The 26,619-nt window shown below is 45.1% G+C and overlaps 1 protein-coding gene across 3 annotated transcripts in view; it reads left to right on the plus strand.

The window, feature by feature from the left end:
- The window catches only part of FGFR3 (fibroblast growth factor receptor 3), a 54,701-nt gene extending 28,459 nt beyond the window's left edge, over positions 1-26,242 (plus strand). Inside the window, exons 4-17 of one of the 3 annotated variants that reach the window (XM_054293296.1) lie at positions 2,495-2,664; positions 7,310-7,433; positions 7,850-8,040; positions 12,590-12,734; positions 15,329-15,522; positions 16,398-16,543; positions 16,636-16,757; positions 18,002-18,112; positions 18,247-18,437; positions 19,123-19,245; positions 20,841-20,911; positions 22,329-22,466; positions 22,986-23,091; positions 23,180-26,242. In XM_054293296.1, coding sequence (XP_054149271.1) covers positions 2,495-2,664; positions 7,310-7,433; positions 7,850-8,040; positions 12,590-12,734; positions 15,329-15,522; positions 16,398-16,543; positions 16,636-16,757; positions 18,002-18,112; positions 18,247-18,437; positions 19,123-19,245; positions 20,841-20,911; positions 22,329-22,466; positions 22,986-23,091; positions 23,180-23,344 — 1,997 coding nt within the window. In that variant the 3' untranslated portion in view covers positions 23,345-26,242. Of the gene's footprint in view, positions 1-2,494; positions 2,665-7,309; positions 7,434-7,849; positions 8,041-12,589; positions 12,735-15,328; positions 15,523-16,394; positions 16,544-16,635; positions 16,758-18,001; positions 18,113-18,246; positions 18,438-19,122; positions 19,246-20,840; positions 20,912-22,328; positions 22,467-22,985; positions 23,092-23,179 lie in introns of all 3 variants that reach the window. The other 2 variants (XM_054293304.1, XM_054293312.1) reach the window with 2 other exon arrangements.
- The last annotated feature ends 377 nt before the right edge of the window (positions 26,243-26,619 follow it).

The raw sequence follows: 26,619 nt of genomic DNA on the forward strand, positions 1-26,619 counted from the left end.
AGATGATTGTCACCAACACCATAAAATGGGATTTCTTGTGGGCAGATACATTAATCAAACAACAGGACAGGTTATTTGGCTGCCCTCTGTGGCAATGGCAAAAGGGGGCTTTTCCATCCATGCCTGGCCTTTGCCATACCTCTCCCCTGTAGCCCTGTTAACCTCTTGTAACATCCCCAGAAAATAAAGGTGCGTTGCCAAAAGGAGGCATTTGGCCAGAAAATGGCCCATGTGTCAGAAACCAAGGACCAGCATGGGTTTCTGGAGCCCTCTCCTCTCCAGCCTTCCCAACACCATCCCAAGTGTCCTCTGCATTCACTCCCCTGGTACTGCCTGGGGATTTGCCCAGTCTTTGCTTGGTTTCTGCCCTTCCTTCATGCTATGACAGCATCATCCTTTTACCATCAAGACCTGTTCTTTCTTTAGCAGTTGCACCCTCTCTTCTAACATTTCATGGAATATTCCCCATTTTTGTGTAGTTCTGCCATGTGGAATGGTAGATGGCTGCATGATGTCCCATTTTAGCTCACTTTATCATGCAGTGCTTCAGGCCTCCTGGATGTGCTGTGTGTTCACAGCAAAGTTTGTGGCTGGGATTTTCCAGGGCCATGGGAATTGCGGGGATTCCTCCTTTTGCTGTTGTTTGTGCCAGCCATGCTCCTGCAGGATCCTGGCAAGAAAAGGGCCTTAAGCAGTTTCGTTATTTGAAATGTGAGGCGTACGCGGGATGTGCAAGTGCAGATCCCTCTGATATGTGGGGCTGACTCTGATAACATCACACTGTTGTGCAAGGCAGGCTGAGGGCACATTCAAACCCTCAGTAGTGGATTTCCCTCCCTGAGATGGTGTTACTGAAGCACCTGTGTCCAGCCATCCCTCTGCAGAGCTGGGAAAGCAGATGGGACATGAGGTGTGCCCAGCAGGGCTCTGTCTAGCACATAGAGGGGCATCCTGGATGGAGCTCCTGGCATCCAGTTCCTCATGGACTTTGCAAGGTGGAGGAAACATAGGGAGAATGTTGGCAGGTGCTGAAAACCAGTGGGTGCATGGTTTGCCTTGGCTAAGCAGTATGGCCTTCCCTGCAATATCCTTGGAGCTGGAATGCAGCAGGGAGCCTGCATGGGGGACAATGGGGACCTACACCAAGGTGGGGTCAATCTCTGACTTACTGGAGTTGTACTGGGGTGGGAATCATGCAGCCAAATGCATCAGAGAGTGCTGGAGAAAGGGAGCAGCTCCCATGCATCTCAAAGGGATGCAACAAGAGGGAAAACGCTTGTCATTAAGCAGGGAATTACAGGGGCTTCAGAGTAGCACTGAGATGGGGCTGTGATGCTGGCTGGTGTTTCTGAGCATTGTCACCACTGCAGAAGAGGCTGCAGCAAGGCTGTCCCAACAGCTTTGGTGGCTGTCATGTTCTCCAGGGCAGTTCTTGGAGGACCAATGCCTTCAGTTTGTCTTGGCCAGAGGCACATGTGCCTCAGCAGCAGGTGCTCCTTGTCTGTGAGATTTTCCTACCCAACTGGAGGAGATGCCATTTGCACTCCTTGCGCCCCTTCTTGCTATTTGCAGCCCAGACCCTGCCTGCCCCATCTCCCTTTGCCCCTGGTGTGGAGCACAGATCTGGGGGGCTGGATGTGGCCCTGGTGTGGCAGGGGAAACACAGCATGTGCAGCTATGCAGTGTTGCCTTAAGCAGAATTGAAAGCTTGGAAGGCTTTTTTTAAAAAACTTTTTCTTTCTTCCCAGCATAATGAGTTTGCCGCTGCTGCTGCCTTAATTTGGAGTTAATATGTAATGTTTGTAACACAGCCAAGGAACGTAGCTGTACTTGAGGCAGATTATAAAAAGTATCTCATGCTAACACTGGTGTTTTAAAATTTATCCCTGTTCAAAGGTAACATGAATCTTTAAAACTAAAATCACTTGTACTTAAAGAACATAAACACGATAAACCAGTTTGGCACTGGCGCTTTTTTTTTCTTTCCTTCCCTTAAGGAGGCTACACTACATTAGTACTCACTGAGGAGGAACATTTTCCAGTGCACTCAGCTCATACATTTTGTCTGCTCCCTTGCTGGCCCATCAACATTCTTTTACAGTTCTAACATCTTTCTGCTGTTTATGCTTCTTGGCTACCAATGTCCCAAAGGTACATCTGTATCTTTTTACACACTGAGACCAGATTCTCATCCTGATCTGGGATAACTCCACTTGTTGATTTAAAAGGAGCCACTTTAGATTTATACTGGCATTACCAAGACAAGAACCTGGTCATGAACCTTTCATCACAAAACTGAAATGCAAACACCCTCTCTATGTCAATGAGAGTCATTTAGCTGGAAAGCATTTCTGTGTCATTTATCTTAACGGCAGCAGGTAGCAATTTAACTGTCAATCTGCACACGCCAAAGACTCCTCAAATGCATCTGCTCACCAGCTGATATCCTCTGCTGCAGAAAGGGGCCTGTTCAGCTTGGTTTTTCCTTTCTCAGGTGTCCCCTTCTGGACCCGGCCAGATAAGATGGAGAAGAAGCTGCTGGCAGTTCCCGCCGCCAACACCGTTCGCTTCCGATGCCCGGCGGGTGGAAACCCAACCCCTTCCATCTACTGGCTGAAAAATGGCAAGGAGTTCAAAGGGGAGCACAGGATTGGGGGCATTAAGGTAAGGTCTTGGTTTGGATCTCAATTTTTTTGTTGTTTCTACCAACTAGAAAATTGTATTGCATGTGGGTAGTTTTAAGAGCACTGTCCTGAGTGTGTAGAAATGAAGGTGGTCCTTGCACTCTTTGGAATTGCTTGGCACCAAAAGTGTTAAAAAGGGCTGCTGTCGCTAATTCCCTCTGAGTTTGTCTATAGTGGTCATTCAGGGAGTAGGTAAAAACAGGGCTGGGTTTATGGTCGCATTGTGAACAGGGATGAAAAAGCAGGAGCAGAAACTTCTGTCCTAATTTCTGGAGATGAGCCTAGTGCTTTGAGATGTGTTGGACCAAGCCATAGCTGCTCCCAGCCCTCAAAGAAAACCTATTCAGTGTCCTTTGAAGGTATAGGAAAGACCTCACCATAGAGCTGGATCATCATGCTGGTAGTCATTAACATTCTTGTGGTATAAATCACTGACCCTTGGTCAAGTGTTGGATTCCCTTGTTGCCAGAGTAATAGCATCTGCTCCTTGGCTGCTTTCTTCTTCCTGCTTCCTTTCTACCATGAGGTGTTCTGGAAAATGCTCTGGCTCATGTTTACAGATAGAGCTCAGGGACACAAAACTTCACCGCAGTCAAATTATTTAATTAGCCAGAAGTCTCTGTGCTACTTTATATGACGAATTATGGCAGGATTTTGAAAGGAAAATCAGCTTTTCTCACATTTTGCTGCTGTTGTTATTACTTTGTCCCATTGAGGTCACAGTCCAACTCTTTTTTTCTGGTTTTATTTGAGGACAGTAAAACTGCTGTAGCTCATTATAGCAAAATCATCATAGCAGGAGGGACTCTTGAGCAGCAACTTTTGCCAGCACTCTCCCAGCCCTGACATACCCCTGGACTCTGCTACTAAGGAGAGAAGGTGCCTTGTAGGAAGGCACCTTCATCAGAACTTGGAATAGCTGTGTTCTGATGCCTGCCACATCCGTAGTGTTTTGAAAGGGGACTGGGCATGCAAAGTGTGCCATGCTCCAGAAACCAGAGAAGGATTCAAAAAAAGTCCCCCCTCCCCACAGTTCTGGGCTGTTTCTTTCCTGTTAGCTCAGACCTGTTCCTGAAAGAGCCTTTTGTGATGGCTTCAGTGAAGCCTTTAAAGCTCCTTCCTCAGTCCTGTCCCTGCTCCAGTCTGGATGAGGCTGAGAGCACGCTCAGGTTTGGATCTTCTGAAAAGCTATGGAGGGTAAAGAAGTGGGGAGGCAGCTCCTGGGGGTAAGCTGCTCTTCAGCAGATGACATTCACAAAGCACAAGCATCTTTTACTAATTGCAGACTATAAGGATCATCCTGAAGTGTTTTCAGGCTTGCGTGCGCCATTCCAACAGCTTTTACCAAACTGTGTCACATCAGCTGCACTAAATTATGCCTGCAGAAAAAAAATCTGAAGTTGAAAGCAATTCCCCATCCCACTTTCCAGTAGTTTTAATCTATCTTTGAGTTTAAATTGACACATTTCATCCTCCGAAACACAGTAGTGAGTCTTTGGCATCACTGTGCTTTGTTTCTCTGGGAGCACCTTCCAGCAACAAGTCAATGCTTAAAAGAGCTGTTGAAGGCAATGTCAGGACAATTACAGGAAGATTGGTTTAAGCTCCCTGTCTAGGTGTAGTTCTTTGTCCCATTCTTGATATAAAGACATCTTTCTCTGTAATTTTCCTTCCTTTATTTGCTTGCTTTTGGTCATGAGCCACAGTTAGATATACGTAATCTAGTGTAAATCTCATCCAGTATAAATATACTGATAGATATCAGCTGAGATTTGAACCAGAAAAGGGGATTGAAAACTTGCTTGGTATCTCATGTATTTAAGATTTAAATTCCCTGTTACAACTTAACTTCATAACAGGATTAGGCAGCTTGAAAAGAATGGGCAAGATCCAGATCTGGCAGAGTTTGGTTGGCTTGCTTCATCTCGAGATCTGGTCTTAACACAGAAATCCTTGAGCTGGGAATGTTCTCATTTGTTTTCAGTGTGTGAAAGACTTTTAATGTTGATTGTGAGAAGTCTGTTGTCAGCAAATAAAGCTGACCACTCTTCCACATCTGCCCCTTGCACATAGCATTTAGATCTGTGTGACTGGCCAGTGTAAAGCTGGCAAGAGGGAAGGGTGAGTGTTGAAAACATGATAGGCAGGCTAACCTGGTTTTGTTACAGTTCATCCTTAACTGGTAAAGGAAAGAAATTCATATGACTTATCATATGAAATTTCCCAAAGAGCATTAATGGTTAAATCCGTGTTGGAATCTCTAATATTGTAAGCCTGTGTGTGTTAAATGACCCTAGAAGGGAAGATTGAGGGGGAGGGGAGATGAAGGATTATCCCTTCCCCAGACCATTGCACTGACTTGCATACCAGTCTGGCAAACACGAGGTTCCAAGTGTGTCTGTAAATGTGTTTGTTTCACAAGGAGCCAAGAATGACAACACCAAATAAACCAGAGGGATTTCCAGTATCTCACCCACTTGATTAATGCCTGCACTAAGTCACTTCATGTTTCTAGTGTTTTATCGAGTGCAGTGACTATCCTAACATGAGAATTACTATCTTTTGCCAAAGGCTTTCAAAACTAAAAATGTCTTCCCAAGTTTCCAAACAAGTTCTGTGCCCCCAGGTTCTTCTCTATTCAGAGTACAAAGTTCCCATCACAAACCTGGCGAAGAGAAGTTTTTGGAAGTGTCATAAAAGTCTCTTTGAAAGCGCATCCTTTGTAAAACACCTAATTTGGACCTGGTTTTAGAATATAGGTCAGACTAGGGAGGCATCCATGTGTCTGGAGCCCCATTTCCTTGGAGTAGCTCCTGGGGGTTCCAGATGCAAACATTTTGCAATGCCTGAAAAGAGGATTTAAAGAAGCCTTTAGACACAACTATGAGACATGCCAGCATGGAAATGAGCCACTGAGCAGCCACAAATTTGCATTGAAACTTCCCTGACAGTCTGGTGTGTTCAGCTGTGGGCTCGGGGTCCAGGCTCTGTTCTCAGAGCTTCTCTCACTCTGTAATTTCCACACAGTTACAGAGATGCAGCAAGGGGGATGGATGCTGCTTTACAAAAGGTGAGATGTCGGTTCTGCTCCTTCATTGAGCTCCTCCATTTGTGCCATGCCTGGGTGGGCAGAGGTGCAGTCAGAGCTGACCAGACATCTGCCACAGCTGAGATGTCTGTACAAAATGTTTGGCCACAGCCTCCTGTTACCCGTACTCTAAAATGAAAAGAAATGCCATATACAGCGTTCTCTGAAAAATGGGGTGCTCAGCAATGCTGTTTTCAGGGCTGTAGAGGTCTTCAAATTGTTAAAATGACATTTGCTTGCTTATCTTGCAACTAAGCTGTCTAGTCTCCTATGGTTTTAAACCTGCTCATTGCAAAGTTCTGGCTTTGATTGCAACTTGGCCCACTTAGGGAAAGCATGTGGATGCAATTTATGTGTAGCAAAAGAGGTTAAATGACTTCATATTTGAGTTCACCTGCTGCAGCAAGAAATCTCCAGAAGCAATTACACCCTTGTTTTTCTCCATCAGCCCCTGACATTCTGTAGTGCAGCATTATTGTAAATCTCCTATTTCTGTGTCCTTGGGGTCACCTTCAAAATGTTTAATAAAGTTAAATGTTCTGCTTTGGGCGGCAGAAGGCATCAAATTAATATCCAGAGATTTGGAGAGCTTTCATATGCTATGCACCCTGAAGTCATCTTTGTTACTGTTGGTTGCTTTCTGTATTAATTCAAGATTTGCTTTCCATATCCATTATTTCCTCTATAATCATTAGAAACAAACGTTCTAGCTGAGATCACAGGGCAGCAGGTCAGGGTGGAGGCAGGGGCTGTGCTTTCCCTTCTGCTACTGAACCACCATCAGCTCTGGACATGAGCCACATCCAGAAAACCAGCTAGTATAAAACTTGGTGCCAAAATAGAATGGCTGGCCAAGCGTCCTAGGGACCAGATTAGAGGCTGGACATGTTTGCTCCTGTTTTTTAGAGGGAATTCAGCGGACTAACTCAGTTGAGAAACCTGTTTCTGTTCAGACAAATGCCATAACCTGTTGCCTCCAGAGCGCACACATTTCAAAATACAGCTCAGAATAATAAAATATATAAAATACATAAAATATAGATCCTATATGATGCCTGTTGAAGTCATTATCTAGTGGGAGGTGCCACATTCAGTTGTCAGCTGGCTTTGTTATTGTGATTATTGTGGAAACATAGAAGTCCCCATTGAAAACTCAATGTGTTACATTGTGTTGCATCATTTTTGCATTGGTCTTAATGCCTTTTCTCACTAAGACTTGACAGAATTCACAGAATCACTGGACTGGAAGAGACCTTAAAGATCATCGAGTCCAACCCATGCCCTAACGCCTCAATTAAACGATAGCACCCCTGGCCACATCCAGTCTTTTCTGGGATGGTGATTCCACCACCTCCCCGGGCAGACCATTCCAGAACTTTATGGCTCTTTCTGTCAAAAACTTTCTCCTTTTCCTGTAATTAACCTTATACACGGGTCCTTGTGATGCTCAGGCTTCCTCTGGGGTCCGAGTGTGTGGAAGCTCAGTGATTTTTCATTGGTTTCCAAGGTCTTTAAGTGTTTTGACTTCTTCTCCCAGCTGCGCCACCAGCAGTGGAGCCTGGTGATGGAGAGCGTCGTGCCGTCAGACCGAGGGAATTACACCTGCGTCGTGGAGAACAAATATGGCAACATCAGGCACACCTACCAGCTCGATGTGCTAGGTGAGACCCCTCTGCTTTCCCTCAACAGCTCATCTGTGGCCCTGTGGAATAGCTGCCTGATAAGATATGGGAAGCAGGAGCTTGGTTTCCTTCCCTAAGTGTTGGATTGAGTGTCTTCTAAAACCAGAACAAGCTTCTTTTTGGCCAACAATTTGGGCTCACATCTGTGATCAGTAAATTACTTAGTGGGTCTGCAGAGGGCCAGAGAAGGAATGGGAGGGCTGAAATGCCACCTCCCTTCCCAGGTGGTCCTTCCCCATCTGGCTTGAGAAGCCCTGGGTAGAGCAGTGATCAGGACACCCTAATTTGTGCCCTTTCCCCTTAAAAGCCAGAAGATTAACATTTCAGAGGAGAATACTTGCTGGGGGAAAAATAAGGCAAGTGAATTAGGATTTCTCCTTTTTTCTGTTTTTCAGAAAGGTCACCCCACCGACCAATCCTGCAAGCAGGGCTCCCTGCCAACCAGACTGTGGTGGTGGGGAGCAATGTGGAATTTCACTGCAAGGTCTACAGTGATGCCCAGCCTCACATCCAGTGGCTGAAACACGTGGAAGTCAATGGCAGCAAGTACGGACCCGATGGAACCCCCTATGTCACAGTGCTGAAGGTTGGTACAAGCTCCTCCTCACCCTCAGGGCAGTCCTTCTGTAAGCCTGCCCAGTGGATTACTCTTCTTTTTGGAGGAGATACAGCAAAAATGTCCTGAAATCGATATTCCAAACTCTTCTGTTTGCCAGAGATAACAATACTACTGTGGTGGCACAGATAAGCAAAGTTGTAAGAGCTGAGGCAATTGTGAGAAATGCAGCATAATGAAAGAGCTGTCAGATTGCATTTGGCCTAAAATTGTAAAAATACCCTTTTTTTTTTTCACAGCTTCAATGGAGGTATTTTCAGGGTTTATTAAAATAAAAGTCTCCCAACTAAAACACATTCTTCCTTTTCCAAGTAAGCACATTGCAGCATGCACATACCAAATAATGCTGAACTACCAGCACCTGAGAGCCAACGGAATCTTGTTCCAGCCACTAAATTTGTGAACATTGCTGTTATCAGTGCTCAGAAAAGCCTTTTTTTTTTTTTTTAATTGAGCAAAAAGTACGTAGCAAGACTTTACTTTGTTAAAATGCTTTCTTGAAAGGCAACTTTCAGATTGCAGTCATAAAAAAGCCAGGGGATTTGGTTCCCCTCAACCAATGTAAATATAAAAGCAGGGAATAGGGAGTGAGGAGCGCATTGGACTTCTAAAATACTTTAAAAAACAGTTAAAGGCATCATGTGGTGGTTTTTGTTAAAATATATAGAGCCAAATGGAGTTTTTCTAGCTCTGCAGTTAGTGCTGAAAGCAGATTTTGTATCTGCAGCTTCAAGCTGAGGCTGTCCTGTGTGTGGACATTCCCTGTGCACATCCTGCTGCACACACCCTTCTTCTCTTTGTATGAAGTTTGAAAAAAAAACAACCACCACTTATCAGACAGTATCTACAAAACTGTAACGCAGCCAGATACATTATAATAAAAGCCAGAGACCCTGGAAATAATTACACAGATTGAAATAACAGATTGGTTGGAAGAAATGGTTGGAGACAGTTCTGCAGGACTGGCAACATGTGCTTCTCGCGAGCTTAGAAAACTTTTTATTCCTCGCCACCTCTCCAAATATGTTTGAATTATGCATATTTGAATTTCCCCCTGGTTTCACAGCCCAGCACCAAGCTCTGAATAGCTGGTTGTGTCACATGCCATCTCATATAGTCTCTGAGCTCTGTGTGTGGTCCCCGTGGGATAAAGTGCTACCTTTTGGAAGTTTGCAAAGCGGCTGTGAACAGTGCCTTGTGTCACAAGCACAAGCCCCCATTTTGCTTTGCTGTGGCAGAGAACATATAAATAGTCCTTATAAATAGTGTTTTAAAATTAAGTTGGAGCAGCACCGGGGTGGGTAGGTAATTAGAATTGCCAAATACCTCCTCTTCTGTGGACGGCAAAGGCTCCGCATTCCTCGAAGGGGAGCACAGGCAGGCGTTTGAAAGCACAAGTTTTGTTTGGTTTTATGGTTTTTTGCTGAATAGGACCAGCACACGTCTATTTACTACTTCTGGTTAATCAGGAATGCTTTGAATTGTGTTAATGCCGGCATCAGCGCTGGGGCACGGAGCATTTCCATTTTGGGATGCATCTTTTGTGCGCCAGTCCTGGGCCTCCACAGAGCTGTGTCAGGCCCAGCTTTGCAGGGATTTTTTTTTTCTTTGCCTTTTTAAATGTGGTGTGCTTGTTTTTTATATGTAAAGATAAAATAATCTTGCTGTGATAAAATGATCTTGCTGTGGTCTCAGGGCTGTCCATTGGTGTTATGGAGCTGTTTCCCTCATGCCATGCAGCGCTGCTGCCTTGCCCCAGCGTCCTGGCAGGGCAAGGATGCTGTTAACAGCCCCCCTGCCCACAGAACTGCTCTCTCCTGCCCTGGGAGGGAGATAAGGCTTTTTTATCAGCCTGCCCTTCCCTCCTGCTTTCAGGAGATTTTGTGGAGTGTAGGAGCTGCTTTGGGGCAGTTTAAGTGTGGGGAATATCCCATGCTCTTTCACAGCAAGGGAGACAGAGAGGTGCCCAGCCTGTGAAATTCCCCCCCCCCTACATCTAAAGGGGAGGGTGAGGGGGTGTCAAACCCCACCCAAGTCCAGATGGATAAGTTGAATGCTGTACTTTCAAACCATTTTTAAAACAGCCTGACAAAACCAAGCCATCACCTGCATCAGTTCCTGAAAGCCTGAGCTAATTTGTGATCAAAGAAAACCCCTTTTTCTTTGCAGAAGAGTACTAAATGCATTCCAGTTACAGAGGGGGGCTGGCAACACTGTGCCCAAGCTTTGTCAAAAGCTAAATAGTACATTCTGCATTGAAACATGCCTGGTTTAATTATAAACAAGGCAGCAGCAGCAGGCAGGCACGTTTCCCCACTAGTCAGGGCAGACAGACTTGCATGTAAGCCTTGGAGATGAGCTCAGGTCAAAACTGGTGGTGTTTGTCATCAGACATGGACACTGGGGCTCCTCTCTGGTGCCTCCTCTGGGTTCAGTTCCTAATAACCTATCAGAGCTGGCTGCCCCAATGATTTTAATGAGCTGCAAGTCATATTGGCAGGAGCAGGCTTGGAAATAAGAGGCATCAAGCCTGGGCTGGAGAGTGTGAGACCAAAACAGAAAGACATTTGCTTTATTTTCATTTCCAGAACTGAAGCTTCTTCTGAAGCCACTTAAAACAGTTATGCATTTTCAGCCAAAATAAAAACAACTGTTTAGTGTTTAGGGAAAAAGCTGGTGTGCTGTTGTGGCAGCATAGAAGAAGAGAAATAAACCCATTGCTTAAAAGTCTGAAGTTTGTTTGATTTATGTACACCACTTTATTTAGTAAAGAAGAGGCTCCTATAAGCAGTGGAAAAAATTACAGCTAATTTCTGAAAGGCAAAGTCAGCAGCAAGTTTCAGACCGCCACTGCTTATATTTTGTTTCCAAATTCTATTTTGGAATCTGATAATTGAAACAGTATTTGCTGAGCCGGGTTGCAAACACAAATCTCTGCTTTAAGCCCTCTCTCTGGTGCTCCTGTCTGCGGAGTTATTCAGAAACCATGGAGCCTTTGAGTGCTGTCAGATGGAGAAGGGGCAAACTGGTCTGTTTTTACAAAGAAATGGCATGTGCGAAGGGAAGGGAGCTCACCTGCAGCTGGTTTGGGGGCCAAAGGCAGCTTCTTTTCACCAGCCAGGTGCTGGGTGAGGTGTCCCAGCCCAGGGTGAGCCAGGGATGTCACCACAGCCGTGCAGTCAATCCTAGCTGATGTAGGTGCCGTGCAGCTATTGTTTGGTTTACTGAAGTTCAGGTTTCTGTCTATTCCTGCAGTCTTGGATCAGTAAAAACGCTGAAGCCGATGCTAACCTAAATCTGTTCAATGTGACAGAACAAGATGAAGGAGAATATCTGTGTAGAGCCAACAATTTCGTAGGCATAGCCGAAAAGCCATTTTGGCTCCACATTCGCAAACCAAAACCAGGTAAACCACAGACTCTGTCCCAAGGCCCTGGCAACTGCAAGAATGAGCTATAACATTTTTAAGAATCTAGTGATTAAAATTACTATTCATTTTGTATTATACCCTGTCAACTGACGCTGAATGGCTTTATCTTATTTTCTTGCTAATTTTTTTTTTTACAAGACTGTAACGCCTATACAGCAATTGCCATGGAAAAATTCCCACAATAAAATGACTGTCAGATTTTCCTATCAACTTTTCATACTTTTATTCCTTTCCTTTCCTTTCTTTACAATTGAGTGCTGATAACAGAATTGCATGTTAATGACCTGTGATGTTCCAAGCTCTGGAAAACCAAACTGTTTTGAGTTTTCACCTACAAAACTGAGTTAATCAGTTTTGTCCTTTGGAGAAGTAATGGAGAAATAAATATCAACATTGGCTCATGCAAGCAAACATGTTAACTAGAGAGGAGTACCAGTCTCATGGGCTCTGGGGTTTGACTCCAGCCTAGAGGGTTTGACTGCTGTATTATTCAGTACCACTGCAGGAAAGTTCCTTACAAGCACCCTCTGGTTATCAGCCAGATTTCTACTGCAGTGTCAAGGTCTGTGTAATCAATATATGGGTTTGAGATGCCCACTGAAGAAATTCTAAAAAATTCTAGAGTTCTATATTTTCAATGAACTCATGAACCATAATGTTTGTATATTCCTCTGATCAGCACTTGAATCTTTCCCCACTACATCTCCCCTCCTTCCCCCTTTCTTTCTGACTGTCCTAGTTTCCCATCTCTCTTTCCCCACCCCTGTACTCACCTCACTAACCCAAAGTCAGTCATATTGTGGGGGCAATTTTTCATTTGGATGCTTTTGCTTGCATGCTTCTTTAGTGGGACAGAGTAAGAACCTGGTGAAGGGAACTTTTTTTTTTGTTTTTGCTTTTGACTACAGGTTGCAGAGGGGAATGAATAAATAAATGCGGAAGATGGGCCATTGGAAAATAAAAAAAAAAAAAAAAGAACCACCTTAATCTGCTTTTGAAATTTGCCTGTGGTGTCCTCACACTTGCTGGGAATGTGGCTTATTCTCTGTTTTCCCTCTTTCTATATGTGTGTGTTTTTTTTCCCCCTAGACGGCAGGTGTTAACACAACGGATAAGGAGCTAGAGATTCTGTACTTGCGAAATGTTACTTTTGAGGATGCTGGGGAATATACTTGTCTCGCAGGGAATTCTATTGGGTTCTCACATCACTCTGCTTGGCTGACGGTGCTACCAGGTATTTCCTTCTGTGCTGGCCTCTCCCTCCCTCTCCAGGATGTTTTGCTTTGGAAATGCCAAGTTCCCGGAGGCTGCCCCTTGCTTGGAGCAAGGGTGTTTTCCAGAGAGGTCTCTTCTCTGGGATTTGCTGCAGACCCCTGTTGCATACTTGCAGCTGACTCTTTTTGCATTGCATCTCAAAATTTAAATTATTGCAGTAATAATACAATAAAATGCACAGAATTTTTTTTTCTGTCTAATAACAGGGAGGTATTAACAGCCTCTTTGTTAGGGCTGTTAAGTGCCAAAATAAGGAGCTTTGTCTTCTTACACTGACAGTGGGAGAAGAAAACTTCCCCATCAGATGATCCAGGGCACCTAAATTGGACATGAACTGTGGATCATCTTATGAAGGATCCTTTCTGTCTGACCTCATATCTTAACCTAAAATTAGATGCATAAGTGTCTGGTGTGGGCACACCCTTCCCTGCCTGTAGCATTATTTCCACTTCACGGATGAGCAGGCCGAGATAGCGATCTCAAACAGAAGGTCAAGGAGAGTCATCTGTAGGCAGAGCACAGGAGTCCTGGCTCCCAGGGGCATTGCATGCTGCCTGCTCCAGCTGGGATCGATGAAAGCTGCAGTGGGCTTGAAACCCGAGGCCGGAGTGACCTCAATTTTGTGGTCCTTTCATGTGCAAAGCTCTTACTGACAATGAAGCCAGCACAGAATGTGCGACAGAGAGAGCTGTTCTGCAAAAGGGGGAATGAGGCTGTGCTGCCCCCTTCACCTGCTGAATCTGCCTCTGGCTGCAGGACAGGCTTGAGCATGGTCCAGGGAAGTACCAGCAATATTCACATTGAATCTCATAGGTGCTGTGCCTTGCAGACAGTGCAGAAGCAAACCTTGGGTATGTTCAATACCCCCCTACTGAAAAGGCACCCAAAATCCTGAAGAGCACACTTTGATTTACCCAGTCATGACCACATTTGGGTCCATCTCACAACACATCCATCTCAGGATGTGTTTAGGAACCAGGAACTTTGGCATTTCTAATCTTGACTTTATCTGTGCGGGTGATTTGGGTGTAATCACTTTTACTGGGGCTTGAGAAGGTCTCCTCCATGCCCAACCCTGCTGCCAGTGGGATCTGCTGATCTTTTCTGTTTATTTGCCAGCTCTGTAATAGCTGATCTGATCCTGTTTCTGTTTCTGACATCCACTGGATGAGAAAACATTTCCTTTGGTTAGAAGACTAATTTCTCTGTTATTTTCAGAATATCATGATATTGTCCCATCTGACTCACACTCTGCTTTTACAGTTTATGATTTCACACCTCTGATTTAAGCAAAAAATATGCAGGAGAAAACTGACCAAAAATCAAAAAGTAGAACTTTATTTTGAAGTCAGATGCAGTGAAGGACAGCTGTCTGAGCAGCAGCAGGCCCCCACAGAGAGGGGTGCAGGATACAGCCCACCTGGGGATCTTCAGCTTGCAATGCCCTGTCCATGCTACAGGAGGAGGGACAGAGCAGAGGGCAAGGCAGCTGCAGTGCCAACCACAGTGCCTGATCCCAGGAAATCTGGTATCCTTTCATGTGGGAGGAGATGGCCATTGGCAGGATCAGGCCCTTCACAGCTGGCACACAGGCTGGAGCAGCCCCAAATGTCACCAACAGCCCTTTCTCCATGTCCTCCTGGGCTCTGCCAGCAAACACTTGAAACAGAGCCTGCTGCTGCCAGGGAAAGGCTCCTGCTGCTTGCTGAAGGGACTGCTCAGCAATGGACATGACCCATTCCTGAGCAAACCACACCAGCATGACTTCATCATAAAGCTTCCCACTGCTGACTGTCCCTCTGATGCCAGCACACCTTTGGGGGACAGAAAATCAGTCCCACCATGGCTCCTTCGTCTGGTCAACATGCCTGTCCTGAAAGGAACAAGGGGGAAAACACAGCTGACCTATGCTGGTCTCTAAGAAGCCTTGCAAGCAGGTAGCCACTGCTGATGGGCTCATGCCATCACCCTCCTGGCTATGCCACCTTTCTGGGACAGACCTTCCAGCCTCTTCCCACCAAAACTAAGTTTTCATTAAATAATTAAGCAGATTTTTCCCTTGGGACTTTCTCCCTGTGAGACTTCCATCCTCACTACTGGGTGCTGTTCAAGCCCCTTGGTCCCTCAGGGCAGGCAGTGGTCTGGTGGAAATGTTTGTTGGAGAATCTGAATCAGCAAAGTGCAGCAAACCCCAATTTTGAACATCCAAGGCATCCCAGCCACCTTGTGTGGGTTTGTGGAGAGAGCAAGATCTTGGCCAGAGGGACAGCACAGACGTGTGAAGATGTCTTCAGCCTAGAGCAGTGGTTTTCAATCTGTGAGCTGGGGGCTCTTAAAACCCAAAGTAAAATGACCCCAAAAAGGGCAAACTGAACTAAGGTTTTAGCTACAGCTGCAGGTGGAAAACCACTGGCCTGGGAGAGTCCCTCACTGAAGTCACTGACACTGATGTAGCTGAACAAGTCCTGCCCAGATTCCCTGTGCTGTATGTGTGTAGTTGTGTGTGGGCAGCTGCCCAGCCTGTCCTGACTGCCATCTCTTGTCACCCTGCAGCCGAGGAGCTCATGGAGATGGATGATTCGGGCTCAGTGTACACTGGCATTCTCAGTTATGGCACTGGCTTTTTCCTCCTTCTCCTGGTGCTGGTCTTGGTGATTGTCTGGAGGATGAAAATGCCAAACAAAAAAGCCATGAACACCCCCACTGTTCAGAAAGTCTCCAAATTCCCACTCAAGAGACAGGTAACAGAAAGTAGATACAAGATTCCTATTCCCCTCTATGGTATCCCTCATTTTTTTTTTTCCCTCCTCCATCTCTTTGAAATTCTCTCTCTAGGTGAGAAGCTCCACCAAAAAAACATTGCCCAAGAGGGACATAGTTTGGCTGCAGCCTAGAAGTGTAAAATAAATAATATTTTATTTGCTTCTATGCCCATGGAGCTTTGGCAGAGGTGGCAGCTGACTGGTTCGTGAGCAGCCACCACTGCTGTTTGCCTTGTCCAAGAGGTTTTGGCAGTGCAGCTGTGAGTGCCACAGAAAGCACATCTGGCAGGGGAAGTCCAGTCCAGGCTCCCTGGAGGAGTGGGGATTTGGGGAGAAAAAGCACTGGTTGTGCTCATTCCTGCTTTCACAGATGTCACTGGTGAGCCCAGAGCTGTTCCTGTGATGGTGGCAAAGGTCCTCTGTGAAGTTAGAGATGTTCCGCTGCATGAAATTGCAGAGGGGCAGGACCAAAAGACAGCATGTGAAACCCCACAGTGAGGGGTACAGTACAGATTTCAAGCTTTGGCTGCAAGCTCCCAATGGGCATTGACAGTGCCAGGATGGAGAAGTCACTTCATAGCCTGTATGGGCTATGGAGATGCAACAAAACTGGATGGGTTACACCTCCTCATACTGGAGGGCACTGGCTGACCTGTCCCTCTTTTCCATCTGCTAAACACTTGACCACAAGTGCCTAAAGGAGTGGATTTCTGCAAGGGTGGGGGCATTTCCCAGCTAGAAATTCCCAGAAATCTGTCCATGGGCCCAGAGAGCTCAAACCTCCTCAGTGATCCGTCTCAGCCACGGCCTGCCCTGGAGATACAGTTGGCAATAACACTTCATTTGCTCTACCCAAGCAGGTGTCGCTGGAGTCCAATTCTTCCATGAATTCCAACACGCCGCTGGTCCGGATCACGCGCCTCTCCTCCAGCGACGGGCCCATGCTGGCCAACGTCTCCGAGCTGGAACTGCCTCCAGATCCCAAGTGGGAATTGACACGCTCTCGGTCAGTCAGAGCCACGGGCTGGGGTCTCTGTGCCTGCTCCGAGTGTCCCCACACCAGGACCCCCTAACATTCCTGTCTGTTCCTCCCTCCAGCCTGACCCTGGGGAAGCCGCTTGGCGAGGGCTGCTTTGGCCAAGTGGTGATGGCAGAAGCCATTGGGATTGATAAGGACAAGCCAAACAAGGCCGTCACAGTTGCTGTCAAGATGCTGAAAGGTATGGGGAGTCCACAGAGGACAGAACAGCATATTGTGCTGGGATTTCCTCTCTTTGCCTCTCTTTTAAGTCTTTTATTCAAACTAGATACAAACAGAAGAAAGCAGGAACAGCCTCTCCTCCCCTTTACCCACATAGCCTGGGGGTGAGGGCTGTCCCTGGAGAGCAGGCAAAAGTGCAAATCCCATCAGGAAGAGGGACTGGGAATTAACCCAGTTCTCTGCCAGGGGGTAATAGCATCCCTGACAAGAAGGGGAATCCCCCTCACTTCTAGCCAGCTCCGTGAATCAGCCCACTCCTTACTCCTCCCCTAACCAGCGCTGCCTGTTCTACCAAAAGCTTGTGCAGCAATCTCAGATGGAGTTTGTGGAATTTCAGCTGACAAACTCCTTCTTGAGGAACTTTTTCATTGAGGAAGCTTGGTCCCAGACACCTGAGAAGTTAAAGAGAGACAGAAATGGGGGATTCAGTGGGCTCCTCTGCATAAGTCTCCATTTCCCATCCTGCCCCCAGGCACAGTATCCACAGACAGCTGAGGAGTTCACCTGGAGCAAGCAGGGCAGTGAGCAGCCTGGGCTTGAGGTTACATGGGGGGACATTGGGTAAAAAAATAATATTTCTTATGAGAAACGGGTTTGGTTAATTTACATTTCCTTCATTTCTTATCTGAAACAGGTTTGGTACATTTACACTTCCCTCGGTCTTTTCTGAAGCTGGTTTTGGAAGTTAGGAGCATTTCCATCTTTCCAAACCAAAACATTCCTTTGGGGAGGTTTTGCCAATTTTTCTACTTTTGTAGATAGATTTTTCTATTTTTGTAGAGAAATTGCAACTTTTCATCCAAAAAATACATTCCCTCCCAGCCCTGACCTTCCACCATCATTAACTGCTGTCCCCTAGAACTGAGGGACAGACGCTATCTGAAGAGCAGGTACCAGGTACCAAAATGTGAATTTTTTTTCTTTAATACTTGTGAGGATGAAACAGAAGACAAAAGGCATTATTGATTTCCATATGAACATTTACCTCCACTTATATGTTCTTTTGTCTTTTTTTGTTGCCGTGGTAGTAGGTTTTGTTTTTATTTTGATTCTTCTTTCCAAAGTAGAATAAAGCCAAATACTTCCATATTCTGAGTACTGTTTCCCCATCAAAGCCCCACATGGCTGCACAGCAGTTGTAACTATACCCCTAAACACTCATTTTCTTCCTGACATTTTTTTGTTTTCCTCTACTTTGTCCAGATGATGCCACAGACAAAGACCTTTCTGACCTGGTCTCTGAGATGGAAATGATGAAAATGATTGGGAAGCACAAAAACATTATTAACCTCCTAGGTGCCTGCACACAGGATGGTACGTAGCAGGATCGTGGGAGGCTCAGATTTGGCCCTCCCTTCTTTATAATCACTGGCTGGCCAAACTGGCCCAGATGAGATTTGGGTGGTCAGCTCTTCCCCTGCTGGATGCTGATGTGCTGTTCCTTGCAGGACCACTCTACGTGTTGGTGGAATACGCGTCAAAGGGGAACTTGCGGGAATACCTCAGGGCACGGCGCCCACCTGGCATGGACTATTCCTTTGACACCTGCAAGCTGCCCGAGGAGCAGCTGACTTTTAAGGACCTGGTTTCCTGTGCCTACCAGGTGGCACGGGGCATGGAGTACTTGGCATCTCAGAAGGTGAGTTGAGAAACCTTATTTGGTAGAAGCCTTGGTCAAAGCCACGTGTTCAAAGGCAGGGAATGCTCTGTGTGTGGGACAACCCCAGGCAAAACATTGCAGGCTTCTCCCTTTAGAGGCCAAATATTGCTGGATGAAGTATCTTGGGGTTTTGAAGCTGGAGGCTTCATCCATATGCAAAGTCCCCGTATGCAGGCTGCATTCCTGAACCATGCAGCTGCACAGCTGTCACCTGCCAGGATCATTAGCACCCACAAAATGCCTATAAAAGCACCAGCGACCCAGACCATTCTGTGAGTCTGTGCATTTTGGATGTAGTGGGGTACCTTAATTTGAAGATCCCCAAACATCACCCTGCACTCCCCTTCCTGGGGGAACCAGCACAGAAAAGCAGCTGCCCATCCCAGGGGAGGGAAGTTGGTTTTCTCATCCCTAAATCCCATCTGGAGAGGAAAAGCACGTGCGTGGCCATGCCGGCTCTGAGGCCACCAATTCAGTGTTGCTAAGAGGTGGCTCCCACTGAGCAGGCACAGTGGCGTGGTGACACACAGAGCCAGGAGCTGAGCAGTGCCCACAGCTTTATGAGCCTGGGAGTCAATGAAACAGCAGCTCAGCTCATAAACAACACGGTGCCATTGGTTCCAGTTAACGAGCCTGGATTTATTGGCTTGCTCACCTTTCACAGTGCATTCATCGCGACTTGGCAGCCAGGAACGTGTTAGTCACTGAAGATAATGTGATGAAAATTGCTGATTTTGGCCTCGCTAGAGACGTTCACAACATTGACTATTACAAGAAAACCACCAATGTAAGTACAGAACTGCCAAGTACACACAGTTCTCCTTCTGGCAGGGGGCTCGGTCATCCCTGCAGCAAGAGGCCCTTGTCCCACATCTCCCTTCCTAGAGGGGCTTAGGAGGAAGAAATCTGACAAGGACTTCACCTGCTGAGGGACTGTAGATAGGCTGGTCCCAGGAGTCTATCCACCATCTGTTTTTATCCTGACAGATCCTGGTCCTGCTAGCAGCTGGTTGTAAGGTCTCAGCTCTGACCAGGATGCTTTAGACTAAGAGAAACTCAGGTTTCTCCCAAACAGGAATGGAGCCCTTTCCAGTCTGCTCCACTACTGTTCATAAACGACCCAAGGAGCTAACTTCTGTCTCACCAGAGCCCTTGACAGAGGAATGTCATTTCTTGTATACCTGGATCTACCTGTCTTTCATGTATTTCTCTCTTTTTTGCGTCTGAGCTTCTTGACTCCACTGCCAAGTGTGAGAAGATGGTCCCAGACAAGGGCTGAGGCCTGGAGCTGTTTATATTTTCTGTAGAGATGAATTTACAAGTGAAGGGCTGAGAGAAGAAGCCCTATGTCTTGGTTCAGAGCCTGCAGCAGATGTTGAGCCCTGAGGGAAAACCCTGACTAGGACAGAGTGAGGAGATGGCAGGGGAAGATTGAGGGCAGTGCAGAACCTGCAGGTCCTCGGATTGTAAGGGGTTTAAATGTCCAAGCAATCGTTTGAAGTCTACCATGTCCATCCTGATCCACTTCAATAGCACATCAGAAGTCTTCCTTAATTGCCAGGATTTCTTAATCATAAATTAATAACAATTCTTGGGAATTTTAATCACAGATCAGATGGATTTTTCTCTGTTTGAGCTGTGTGGAACAACTGAGAGCATAATCCCATTTGTATATCCTGCCTGTGTCTCATCTCTAGTTGTCTCCCACAGTGGGTGAGGAGAGGACAAAGTTCCTCCATATCCAAATCATGGTTCAAACACAAAACAGTACTTTCTGTCTCCCTCTAGGGACCAAACAAAAAGCCCCAGAGAATTATGATTAATCTAGCCTTTCTCATCTTGTATTTCTCACATGGCAGTCTGTGTTTCTGACCCTGATGTAGGATGGGATCTGACCTCCTCCTTTAGCCTCCAGCAGGATCAGGATTTGTTTCTTAGAGGACCTGGCCCTTGCCTTCACTCTTTGGAAATTTCCCTTCAAGTTGAGCCTAAACTGGGTTTGGACTTGGAGTCAACTGTACTTTCCAGACAAAGAGATGGAAAGTGTTGTCCCATGCTCTGCCACAGAGTTCACTGCATCTGTGAGCCCTGGATGCTGTTCCCATGCAAAGATTTAGATGCACTGATATGCTAAACCTGCCTTGGCAGTGAAATACAGTCCTCTACAGAGAGCATTCACTGCAGAGATTGTCAGTGAAGATCCAGGGATCAAATGCTCCAATCTGTTTATATGGCCACTGCTGCTTTGCCCAGTGACCGGGAAGGCAGATGTGGTTGTTAATGAAAATGTTTCAAACTGGATTAGAAAAGAAGATTCAGATGGTGCCGTTGTGGCTGGGGGAATATGCTGATGGGATGTTCCCATTGTCTTCCTAATTACAGGGTCGGCTGCCTGTGAAATGGATGGCTCCAGAAGCCTTGTTTGACCGGGTCTACACTCACCAGAGCGATGTGTAAGCAAACCCCTCACTTTTAAAAAAAAAAACACAACAGGAAAATCAACACCTATAGTATCTTGCAGACAAAAGTACTGCTAAGCATGACCAGGGCTCGTTCTCTGCTGGAGTGCCTGGGGATGCAAAAGTGCAGGAATTTATTCCAAGCTGCATCTTCATGCACGTGGTTTTATTTTGCTGTTATCTGGTTGCTTTCATCTGAGGGTCTCTAGGGAGCTGCTGAAAAATTACTGGAAAGCGGACAGGTATTTTGTCCACTTTATAGATGAGGTGATTCATCCAGCAGTTGAAAAATACTGTGCCAAAAAAACCTCATGAGAAAAAAAATTACCCTCAGCATCCTCCACACTTTGCCCCAGACTGTTACACTTCAGTCAAGGATGTGGAATGAGCTTGAAATATTCTCTCTCTTGTTAAAATTGATCAAAGAATATTCAATAAATATAGTCTCAGATTAATTTTGTCATTTCATTTATTTTATTTTTTCTAATCCTGTGTCATCTGTTTTAGTGCCTCTGCACAGTAACCAAACAGCAGAGCACTCCTTACATGTAAATCAGTAACACATCTGAATTTTGCAAGGGCTGAAGCAGCTCCACATATACACTAGCTTTTTATTTTAATATTTGATCAATAATAGCATTTTTGTAGCTAGCCTGCCTTCTCCCCAGAGCTCACTGCTCACAATTGGACAAACAAATCCTTTCTATTTCTGTATTTTTCATATATTTTGACTTTTATTGATCTTAAATCATACTTTCCTTGCTTAGGTAATGCTGCAGAGGGCATGACAGATAAATCAAATCTAGAGAATGGGAGAGTGAGTGTGCATGAAAGCGAAACAGAGACAGATAATCCCTGTTTTTAGAAAGAAAATGAAGAAGGCAAAAGATAGTTTTGAAAAAAGGACTTTTAACCAGAGCACAGCTGCAGGACTGAAGTGTGTAACATTAGTGCTCTACTGATTTTTGTTGGGGTATTTTTCCCCCGGCTTGGCCAGTGAAATGGGTGTTGTAACAAGCAAGTTTTGGTATCAGCTTGCACAATTAGTGGCCTGTGGTTCCAAGCCTGCAATTCAGTGAAGCCGTGCATGAATAATTTGATTTGTTCCATTCAGTGGAGCTGGTGGAAGACCTAACAAAGAGCTGGCGGTGATAGATGGGCTGTCACCTATCTGATTAAATGCTCATTTCAATTTCAGACTTGGTGCCTGGGATTTCTTTGCTATTGAGTTGGATCAGCAGAGATCTCCAAGTAACTAGTAAAAATGGCCTAGGCAATTAGTCATGCTATTGATGACTTTGTTAGCTATGCATGGCTGCATAGAAATAAAGCCAAGCAAGGGGGATGGGGTATGGGGGGGCTTGGAAAAAAAAACCTCATTGAATTTTAAAGATCTTGCTGTGCTTTCCAGCTGGTCTTTTGGAGTGCTACTATGGGAGATCTTCACTTTGGGAGGGTCTCCATACCCAGGAATTCCTGTTGAGGAACTCTTCAAGCTCTTGAAGGAAGGCCATCGGATGGACAAACCTGCAAACTGCACCCATGATTTGTGAGTGTGTGCTGGGGCTGACCTTGCTGCACTCCCCATTCCTTCTGAGACCAAATACACCCCACTGGGCTCTGGGTTCTGGGCTGTTGGGACATCCCCACTGGGAAATGGTGTGGCCATCTCCAGGTAGACTTTCCTCAGCCCAAGGCTGCTGAGTGACATGCAGCACCTCCCTTCACTGGGCAGGTGGCACCTGGGGTGTAGCTCTGGTGTGTCACCTTCAGGACAGGTCCTCCTCCTGCTCTGGGGGCACGGTCATGTGTCAGATGATCACTAATGAGGATCATGGCTCCACAAAGCCATCAGATGATCAGTAATGAGGACCATGGCTCCACAAAACCATCAGATGATCAGTGATGAGGACCATGGCTCCACAAAACCCTCCTCTTCCCCCCAGCTGGCCGTGGCTGAAGCTGCATTGGCCACAGCTGTTCCTTCCTTCCAGTGATTTGGAGATGGGTGGGCAGGTGGGTGGGTGTCACTTGGCCACATGTGACTGTGCCATGTCCCCATGTGCAGGTACATGATCATGCGGGAGTGCTGGCACGCCGTCCCCTCGCAGCGACCCACCTTCAAGCAGCTGGTGGAAGACCTGGACAGGGTCCTCACTGTGACATCCACCGATGTGAGTGAGGTGTGATGGGTTTGGGAGGGGGTCACTTGGGCCCTGGCATGGGGGACCCCCAGCACTGATGTCTCTGTCACCCTGGCAGGAGTACCTGGACCTCTCGGTGCCCTTCGAGCAGTACTCGCCGGCCGGGCAGGACACCCACAGCACCTGCTCCTCAGGGGATGACTCGGTCTTTGCACATGACCTGCTGCCTGATGAGCCCTGCCTGCCCAAGCACCCGCCCTGCAACGGCGTGATCCGGACGTGAGCAACCCCGGGCACGTGGACAGACAGACGGACAGACGGGCGGGTGGGCATTGTGCCCGTGGAGGCACGAGTGCGGGGCGCCGAGTGTGAAACCGTACTGAAGGATCTTCCAGTGGAACTGTGTGATGGTGCCTGGAGATTTGTGTTGTTGACAAGCCGTTCAGGGTAAAAAGAAAAAAAAGAAAAAAAAAAACTTTTTTTTCGTCTTTTTTTTTTTTTTTAATTTTTTTTTTCCCCTATTGCTGTATGAAAAGTCAAGAAGCACTGTTTGGCCTGAAGGAACTAATCTCTTGCCAAGATGATCTATCCTAGATGATTTTTTGTTTGTTTGTTTCGTTGGTTTTTTTTTGTTTACTTTCCATTTTGTTAGGGATTTTTCCTTTACTAAGGAGAATGTTGAACCTGGGGGTGCTGACCTCCCAGCCTCCGCGTTCCGAGTGCCACAGTAACCGTTCTGTGCCTGCAATACGAAGAAAAGAGAAAAAGAAAACTTCCTTTAAAAAAAAACAAAAAAAAAAGTGTCAAGAATGTGGAAATTCTTCGCTTATGCAATCTGTACATGAACCTTTTTGGTGGAGCTGAAAAGCCACGTTGCCTGCAGGGATTCATATATTTATAAAAATATCTATATTTTTGTTGTCGTCGTTTTTATAGCTTCATGATCATACTACCCAGCTACATAGAAGGAATCCTTTCTGTAAGAAGAGAGAACAAAGCTAAGTAAAATGCAAATTTGTCATGGAGAAATGAAAGTAAAAATGGTGAAAAAGAGATGGTCAAGTCATCTGAAGTGTCAGCGCCTTGGCCCTTGCACGGGGCTGGGAGTGACGGGTCGGTGCCAGGGCAGGAGCAGAGCCCAGGGATGGCAGAGACCTGTGGGGTCCCTGGGGAGCAGAGCATCACACCCTGACCTTTGAGACCAGCCAGCTGGGGGGGAAAAAAGGAATAAATCTCATTTTGGGGGTTTGCCTGTTCTTGCTTGCCAGGGGTGAGTGGGGGGAGCAGCTCCTCCATGCACCCCTCATGGCCAGAGGTTTGGCTCCATCTACATGCAGTGACTTGGAGAAAGAAGTTACGGGTACCTGTAGGCAAGAGCCTTTAACTTATATCAAAAAGGTTTATTCCAGAGAATCTCTGTATATATCTATAAATATATCGTGTATATATATAAATAAATATATTGAAAGAAAAGAATGTATAATACTAATGCAACGTAAAGCAGTACTGAGAGAGAGTCTCAAAATACGAGCATTGCAATCTAGGATATACTGATCTGGGCAAAAGAAAAGATGTTTTTGATTGTCTGTTTTGTACCTTCACAGTTTTGTTTTAAAAATTGTACCTTAACATGTATATTTGTAAAGTTATTTATAGACATTAACATATCTGTTCATTGGTTTAAATAGCATAGCGTTACTGTAAACTTTAAATTTCACGAAACTTAAGGGTGTTTTTTTTAACTTATTAAAATGGAGAAAAAATATATTAATCAAGTTTTTCCTTTGTGTTTATGGGAAATATTGAAAGAATGTATAGATGTACAGTCCTTTAACAAATTACATTTAATGTTATAAATATATATATATGTATTCATTAAAAAAATATTAGTTTATCCTGGATTGCAGTGAGCAAAGGTAAGTTTATTTTTCAATACATCACCAGTGGTTAAAACCAAACAAATAGCAGCAGAGAGATGATTTTTACACATTTCAGAAAAACAGGGCCAAGAATTCTTCCATCAGTTTAACCACTGTGCATTAAGGGGGTGTGGGTGTTTATTTTTCTATTTTCAAATGAAGGTATTCTTTGTGGTCGATTTAATAACAAGTATGCAGCAAAGTGAAATGTTGACTTTGGATGGTGCAGGGTAGGTTTTTTTCTCTCCCCTTTGCCAGTACTGTTGTATTTTGGGCTTCAGAAATGCCATGTGAGCAAAATAGTGACACTGTTTGCAGGAGAGCTGCTACAGCTGCTATATTTCTTTTGCATCTAACACATTGGAAAGTGCCAGTGATGCCTGATTTTTGGTGTTTAGAATGCTATGCTGTTTTGTTCCTCAACACCAGATAGCTGTGTAAAAGCACAGGAGTGACCTAAAGAATGTTAGCATGGATCAAGCTGACGGTGGGGGATGTTTGGGCTGAGGATTTTTTGTGGGTGGGTTTTTTTGTTTTTTTTTTTTTTTTTTTGTCCAGAAGACTTCTTTATGTACTACCAGAAGAGGTAAAGCAAATTACATCCTGAATTCTTTCTTTTCATTTTTCTCTGGTGCATATTGCATATCAATGTTTCAGAATAACAGGATGACAGCATCTCATTGAAAGATTTTTTTTCTTCTTAGAGCCACAGAATCCTTATCCTAAAATAAATAATTTATAGTTTGAGGTTACTTCAGTGGAAGTTTGAGAAGGTAGATTTCTATAGATTTTTGTTTTGTTGGAATAAAAAAAAAAAGAATTTTTTGGTATTTTCTTACAAATGTCTGCTAATTGTGTACATTCCAAGTACTCAAAGCAAAGAGTTTTCCTGTACTGAAAAAAGAAAATGTACAAAACTGTGCATGGTTTTAAATGTTACTAGATATTATAAATATATATATAATTTATTGAATTTTTACAAGATGTATCTGTTGTAGACTTGTTGACTTTAACATTTCTTATTCAATGCTTATATAGTTTTATAGCCTGGACTATTATCTTTAAAAGCTTAAAAAAATTAAAAGTTCCAATTTTGTTACATTTTATACTGTTGATGTTACAATCCACAGGTTTGCATAGTGTGATTTTTTGCAATGAGCAACTCTGTTCAGTTTATTTTAATACTGTACTTCTGTGCCTGACAGCTGCAGCTGTCAAAGGTGTGAGATGAACACTAAATAAAACTATTCTGCTTTTGTTAACATGGGAAACTTACTTCTACCAAAAAAAAAATAAATAAACAAGTTGATAAATTTTGGGGTTTATTCCCAGTTGTGAGGGTCCTTTGCAAAACCAAGTGTTCCAGGCACTGGGACTTGTAGTGCCATAAAGGTTTAAATTTTTTTTATAGTGCTGCTTTGCAAGTCTTGGCCAGTTCAGGTTTTGTATTCATAATAAATTGTAGCCATTTTGGTTGAAGGGCAGTCTTCTGTATTTGTTAGTGGGTGTATTTGTAGCCACACCAGCCACTGTGAGGCCCTGGCTTTGACTTTGGGGGGGCCAAGCAAGGAAACTCAGTAAAACCCGGTTTTGCTGCTAGCAGACAATGCAGGGAAATTTTGGGCCAATCCTACCAGCA

The sequence above is a fragment of the Melozone crissalis genome, unplaced genomic scaffold, assembly GCF_028551555.1.
Source record: "Melozone crissalis strain CALT ecotype California unplaced genomic scaffold, PUWL_Pcris_2 ptg000006l_1, whole genome shotgun sequence".
Lineage (NCBI taxonomy): Eukaryota > Metazoa > Chordata > Aves > Passeriformes > Passerellidae > Melozone > Melozone crissalis.